At 35.4% G+C, this 7,500-nt stretch overlaps 1 protein-coding gene across 1 annotated transcript; it reads left to right on the top strand.

Annotated features, from left to right (window-relative positions):
- Positions 1–1,526: 1,526 nt before the first annotated feature.
- On the top strand, positions 1,527–4,081 carry LOC134659998 (glucose dehydrogenase [FAD, quinone]-like). The gene is made up of 3 exons (XM_063515699.1): positions 1,527–1,690; positions 2,458–2,572; positions 2,752–4,081. The coding sequence occupies exons 2-3, from the start codon at positions 2,468–2,470 to the stop codon at positions 4,066–4,068; spliced, it is 1,422 nt and encodes a 473-aa protein (XP_063371769.1). The 5' UTR covers positions 1,527–1,690; positions 2,458–2,467; the 3' UTR covers positions 4,069–4,081.
- Positions 4,082–7,500: the final 3,419 nt, after the last annotated feature.

Raw genomic sequence — 7,500 nt, 5'->3', positions numbered from 1 at the left:
TGTACTGAACAATGGCATCCGCCTGCGTGCACCCGCTCCGTGAACCGCGCCAGCTAGTGGACGCCCTTAGATAGCCTTAGAACATTAGTATCAAATCAATCTTTTTTTATTGTAGGGTAATCGGGTCGGAAAGTCACCAAATGCTTATAAAACGCAGTTTTAAAAATAACTGCTTTATAAACTTGATTACCTACTCATCACGTTCTTTTTTACGAGTATCATATATATCGTAACAGTACCAGTTTTTATCATCACCATTATAAAGACGCCACCGAAGCATGAAGATAAGATCCATAATACTGCCATAAAAACCGAAAGCAACATAATAAGCACAGTTTTTATACGAATGCTTAATCGCACGTTCGTGAGTAGCCAAATATACCGATGGTATGTAAATGGGACTAAGTGTTTCAGTTAATGCATTGAATGTGATGATGGCTTCTCAGTGGAGACCACATGACATCAGCCAAATTTGCGCTAGAGCAACTGCACAATTGACCCAGTGTTCAGAAACTGGACTCCTTTATTTGACACTCCTTGCTCAACTGTACGGCCATTCAGTTGATGATAAACCGTACTCTGGAAGGAACCCGTATGCGGATATTCCACTTTCCGACATTGAAAGCAGTTCTTCAGAATCTACGGAAGAGCCATTAGAGTCAAAGTTGTTGAATTTGAATGCAATAATTTTACCACCTCCTTTAGACCCATTGACATTGCAAAACAGTAAAGCCAAAACTTGCGCTCCGCATGCGATTAACGGAAAAGTGACGGTTGGAAAAGGGAAAAAGAAAATAAGGAAAAAAAGACCACAACTGGCTGTGGTACCAGAAGACCGACCATCACCACCAGGAGAATATAACTTTATCATAGTTGGCGCTGGCTCGGCAGGGTGCGTACTGGCTAACCGCTTGTCCGAAATAAAAAATTGGAAGGTAATCAAATTTTACTATTTTTTTTTAATTTTAAGACCTTATTTCACCGTAATTTTCAGTATTAGATTATACTTAAAAGTTATTATAGATGTAGCTTTATTGATCTTTTTGTGAGAATAGGTCGATTTAAGAAAGATTGATACACAATACTCATTTAAAAAATTCAAGAGTTTTCTGCCATAAACTTGAATAATATCAATATGAAAGACATTTATTTCATTACGTTGCAAGTATTCTAATCACATCACCGCCTATTATTAACCCCTCATTTCCCAGGACCTCTCAAATCCATACAATTCCGACTCCTATTGGAGTCACTGGGAACCGAGAGGTTAATGTAGGTAATTACTTAAGTGTAATGTCATTCTTATTGATACTGTCTGGTCTGTATTACCAACAGTACTAAATTCATCTAATGTATACGACAAAGTTTATATAGTAATTACCTTGTCTGCAAAGGTACAAGGCGAATACTCGGAAAATGAGAGCATGTTCCAAATGTATATAATTATCGATGAACATAACTATATTTATGCAAACCTATGCTATGTTAAGGTTGATCTGTATGGGTTTGTCCCCTAAAAGATATGTCTCTAGATTCTTCTCCTGGAAGCGGGTCCCGAAGAACCGAATGTAACTAGCGTTCCAGCGCTTTCACCGGTTCTGACATCTTCCAGTATCGATTGGGGCTACAATACGCAACCAGATGAGCTTTCATGTCGGGGGCTGAAGGGACACACATGCCATTGGACTAGGTATGAGTATCTAGTCGTATGTTATCTATATTTATTATTTAGTTTGTAGTATTTTATGCTGTAAAAGCAAATACGTAGATAATCTAATCTTACTTAGCTAGATTTGAACCACTCGTACATCAAATAATCTTAGGTTTTGATGTACTTTAGTACTTCAAGTGATCATCTAAACAAAAAAATATCCAAATTTAACCAAAATCAAAATGATACTGTTTGGAAGGCTATTTAAGTAATGATACACTCCCTATCCCTAGCTAGAGCCACAATCTTAAGAACTTGGCCGGAATGCTAAATTTGTTTGAGTGATAAGATTCGCCTCATCGACCCTATGAAAAAAATATTTTAGCGACTTCACGGTTTTGCTCCGTCTCGTACTTTTATTTGGTGAGGTCTTTAAGTTGCTGTTGTTGCTGACTGAATATATTTTTACCGCTTACGCTAGGTACGCTAATCCCTGTATTAAGTAAGTAATTTAACTTTCTATACATACATTATTAATATTACGAATGTTTTAATAGTTATTTTCGATACAAGTGCGAAAAAGAGGAAATTCGAAACGAGTGGCGATAAATTAAAACACGACCGAAGGGAGTGTTTTAAATCGACACGAGTTGCGAATTACCTATTCGCACGTGTATCGAACAACGTTTTACAGTACATATGGCACTTTAAAGTTCCGACATACGCACGAAAAGTGCTATTTTACGCACTAGTGCGGAAAAGTAGCCCCATATGTACTGTAAAAATAATTACCTATCAAATTTCAGAGGGAAAACCATGGGCGGCTCTAGTGCGGTAAACTACATGGTGTACATGAGAGGGAACAAAGCTGACTACGACGGATGGGCCGCCGCAGGCAACCCCGGCTGGAGCTATCGAGAGGTAAAATATATATATTTTTTTTAAGTACTTAAAAATATATTATTATGAGTTATGACCCTGCATCTAAGAAATGCAGCTAAACTCGGATTTAAGTTAGCGCTATGATTATATTTCTTTCTCTTTTTTTTAATTTATTATTCCATATACTTAATTAACCAATAAGTATTTATTTATCTCAGGTGTTGCCGTATTTCAAGAAAGCAGAGAACAATAGAAATCTTGAAGCATACGACAAAAAGTATCATTCTGAAGGCGGACCCCTGAATGTAGAACGGTTTCCATATATAGACAATAACGTTTTAATGTTAGTCCAAGCATTTAAAGAAAGAGGTCTACCGGTCACAGATTTCAATGGAGAAAACCAACTTGGAATAGATATAGCACAGTCCACTTCACTGCATGGACAAAGATTGTCCGTGAATGCAGCCTATATCAGGCCAATACGCCATATTAGGTCTAATTTAAAAATAGTTACAAAAGCGTATGTAACTAAAATTATTATAAATCCGGTTACTAAAACTGCTGTTGGAGTAGAGTACATCAAAGATGGAGTGGTGTTTACTGCAAATGCTTCTAAAGAAGTTATATCAAGTGCAGGTGCGATAAATTCTCCAAAGTTACTGATGCTATCTGGTGTAGGACCCATAGAGCATTTAGCAAAACATAATATAACAGTTTTATCAAATCTCTCAGTTGGCCGTAACCTACAAGACCATGTCACGACTAACGCATTGCTTATTGCGCTTACCAACAACACTGCGGTTGATGGCCGGCAGTTACTGAATAACATTCATGATTATTATAATCAACCACCTCACAAGAATGGTTCTTTGGCTTCTACAAGTACTATAAACGCAGTTGCCTTTATTAAGACAAATTTATCGGAACAAGATTTACCTGATATTCAGTTCCACTTTGATGGGAGAAATATCGAAGAATTTTATGCTGATCCTCCGTCATCTACAGCAAGTAATATATTTCCTTTGGCGTATTATACTGGCTTGTCAGTGAAACCTTTGTTACTGATTCCTAAAAGTAGAGGGTACATAATGCTTAATCACACTGACCCGGTTTATGGTTCTCCGCTAATATATCCTAGATTCTTTACCGAACGAGAAGACTTAGAAGTTTTAATATCTGGAATAAAATACGCTACCACTCTAGAGGATACCCCAGCGTTTAGAGAAAATGGTGCTTATTTTGTAAAGGTACCTATATCAGGATGTGAAAAATTTAATTGGGGTACTAATGAATATTTCTCTTGCTTATTGACACACTATACGACTACTATATTACACCCGGCTGGCACTTGTAAAATGGGCCCAAGCACGGATACCGAGTCTGTAGTTGACGCAAGGCTAAGAGTGTATGGCATTAATAAGTTAAGGGTGGTAGATTGTTCAATAATGCCGCAGATTATTAGAGGAAACTTAAATGCCCCTGCGATTATGATCGCTGAAAAGGGCGCTGACTTAATCAAGGAGGAATATTGTTAAAAATAAATAATGTTCCAAATACGATTATTAAAAGCCGTTCGTCAACTAAAACAACATTAAAGTTTTCGTTAAAAGGACATAGAAGACGCCCTATTTTAGTGCAAGTTGCAATTCGAGATAGTTTAAGAAATAACCAGTATACTTTCTAGTCCAGATTTCTAACATAAATCACAGACTTGAGACTAGCTTCCAGCTGGTGTAGTGGACAACAAGAACGCGTAAAATGACAAACAGGAAGTGTTACTGTAATTAAATTATTTGACAATTCTCTAGCTTGAAATTATTTAACCTTAAATTACTCCTAGCACAAGTGCGCCGCGACGATATCTCAGATGCAAGATAGTCTACCAATTTATTTTTAACTATGTTTATCGACAGTCAATACCCAAATTGAGCAATGCGCAGTGCCCATTTGAAACGAAGAAAACAAATTGCCCAAAGTTGAGAGCCCCCAAAGCACAGTGTGGGATTTTTCCTCAATTTTGTTCATCATGTGTTTATCGTTTTAATCGTTGCTTCATTCTCTAAAATATCCAAAACTATGATACATAGGACTACGGGAGTTTCAATGTTCGCTATCATTTGATATGGCAGACAAATTAAACAATTAAACAGAGTTTAGCAAAATTGAGGAAAAATCCCACACTGTGCAAAGGAAGGAATGATGGCTATTATATTTGCAATAACTGCAATATACAACAAACCGATTTGAGTGCATTTATATCAAACGTCTTATTTATATGTAATGTGCATCAACGTTTCAATGTTTTCTTTAACTGCAAGCCATTTCTAGGAAATATATCTAAAGAGAGACTTTAACAAGAGATATACAATTAGAGCGTGCACGGTGCCGTGTGCGATTGTATTTTGTTTTATCTTGTTAGGAGTCGAGCGCGAATTCTCTTCTTCCTTCTAGATCTTACGCAAGCGGAAAGTGTCTTACAAGTATTATCTTAAGATACATACTTGAGCGACTTATCTGTTTTTAACATAAAAGGCCTTACGTAATTGGTGACGAAGAATTTCTGTTGTGTGCTGATATAGCAAATTTATTAATGAAGCTTATACCTTCATTATTCTGAACAGCCAATTGTAATAGGTACTAATACGTAAAGTAGCCGTCTTATTTATTAATAATTTTCAAAAACAAAGATTGTAATGAAATGATAAGATAAAGATAAGATAAAAGATAGTTTATTCAAGTAGGCATAATTACAATGCGCTTATGAACGTCAAATAAAGCTAGGTAGACCGGCTCCAACCCTACACCTCTGCCCCGAGAAGATTTAAGTCCCCCCTCAATTGGAGGAGGGTATCCCAATATGGGACCGGCAACAAACTCGGCGGGACACATCTTTTCAAAAAAAATACATCTTATAATTAACATGCATTACGAGAAAATAAGTAAAAAAAAATACATTTTAAATTACTATAGAATTCATGCAATTATACACATAAGGTGTAATACAATTTGTATGGAATCATACAAATACGTAGCTCTTTCAGAAAACATATCAAATTCTTACAAAAGGAAAAGAAAATAAAGTTATTAAAATAAATGGGAAAACAATAAATCTGATTAATTGTTATGAATTACCAACATAACATATTTGATGTGCTTTCTTAACTGAGCTGTGTCACCTATAACTCTATACATAATACAATGTTTTTAATTTCTTTTAGTTTTTATTTGTTTCTAGTTTGGGCTATGCATGTTTGTCTGTCAAGTAGTCCTCGACTCTGTAATAAGCTTTCAACATCAATGACTTTTTTAAGTAATTCTTAAGAGCTGGAAAGGGTAATCTTAAAGCATCCTCAGGTAACTTGTTATAAAAATTAATGCATTGCCCAACGAATGACTTTTGTACTTTACGGACACGAAACTTTCTGATAGCAAGCTTATTTTTATTTCTAGTGTTAAAGTTATGGACATCAGAATTCTTAGTGAAGGAGTCTAGATTCTTAATAACATAAATAATACTTTCATATATGTATTGGGAAGCTATAGTTAAGATATTAATTTCTTTGAAAAGTTCTCTTAATGATTCACGCGCTCTTAAGTTATATATAGAACGAATGGCTCTCTTTTGTAAGACAAATATAGTCTGTATGTCAGGTGCTTTGCCCCAAACCAGAATACCATATGACATTACACTATGAAAATAACTATAATAAACAAGGCGAGCTGTTTCAACATTAGTCAATTGTCTAATTCTCCTCACGGCGTAAGCGGCCGAACTTAATTTGTTAGCCAGTGTTCCTATATGAGGACTCCATTGTAGATTTTTATCCAATGTTAAACCAAGAAACAGTGTTTGATCTACCATCTTTAAGCATTCATTCAAAAGTATTTTAGTATCGACTGGTTTAACATTCGGCAAAGAAAATCTAATACATTTAGTTTTCTTAGCATTAAGAAGCAAATTATTCATAGTAAACCAGTTAAGTACATCAACGAGTGTGCTGTTAATTACACTGTAATCGATCGATTTCCGATCAACCTTAAAAAGTAATGATGTGTCATCAGCAAAAATAACTATTTCACAAAGATTTTCTACTATACATGGCAAAAATGATTGAATATAATTATAATAAGTTTATAACTAGATATGCCTAATTTAAATCCAATGAAAATATTTTAGCACTAATGAATTAGGTATAATTATGTATTACGTTGGACATGATGATTGTACAACATATAAGTACCCATGTAAGACAGGTTAATTAATTCATGATATTTTCTTTGGCGTATTTTCTCAATTACATTTTAAATACTATTACCTAATATACTCGTAATATTAATAACAAACAGCTAATGTTACTTTTACTAATGATTACCGTACCTATTGGGTAGTTATAAGTCTAGCTAATGAAATATAATATGTGACGTTATCTATGAAAAGGGAGCTTATTGTCGATGGCGGTTACGCCATTATTAAAGATGCTCCGATATAAATACAATGCCGCGCGACGCTGTGCGGCGTAAGCGCCATCGACAATAAGGTCCCTTTTCATAGATAATGCCCCATATAGTTATCAGTCCTAGAGACAGGATTTTAATAAAAATATTTTTTCTACTCCCGTACTTTTATTTGTCATTTAAAGGGTCGTGCACACACCTTTAAAACCCTACCTGATAGTTGTCAAGACAAGTCTTTAGTCTATTCCCCAAAAAAGAATTTGTCCTTACACGCAGTATCGTTTTGGCGATGTTACGATACTTCGTGTAATGACCTCTTAAAAAATATTAAATGAAATACAGTGTTGCCAACCTTATTTTAAATGTCATCTCTGACAAATAGGTGAACCATAGACATGTTTTTAGGGTTCCGTAGCCAAATGGCAAAAAACGGAACCCTTATAGATTCGTCATGCCTGTCTGTCTGTCTGTCTGTCTGTCCGTCTGTCCGTGTATGTCACAGTCATTTTTCT

Source organism: Cydia amplana, chromosome 2, assembly GCF_948474715.1.
Source record: "Cydia amplana chromosome 2, ilCydAmpl1.1, whole genome shotgun sequence".
Lineage (NCBI taxonomy): Eukaryota > Metazoa > Arthropoda > Insecta > Lepidoptera > Tortricidae > Cydia > Cydia amplana.
Note: the sequence above shows the minus strand (reverse complement) of the source record. Positions and strands in the feature narration are given on the sequence as shown.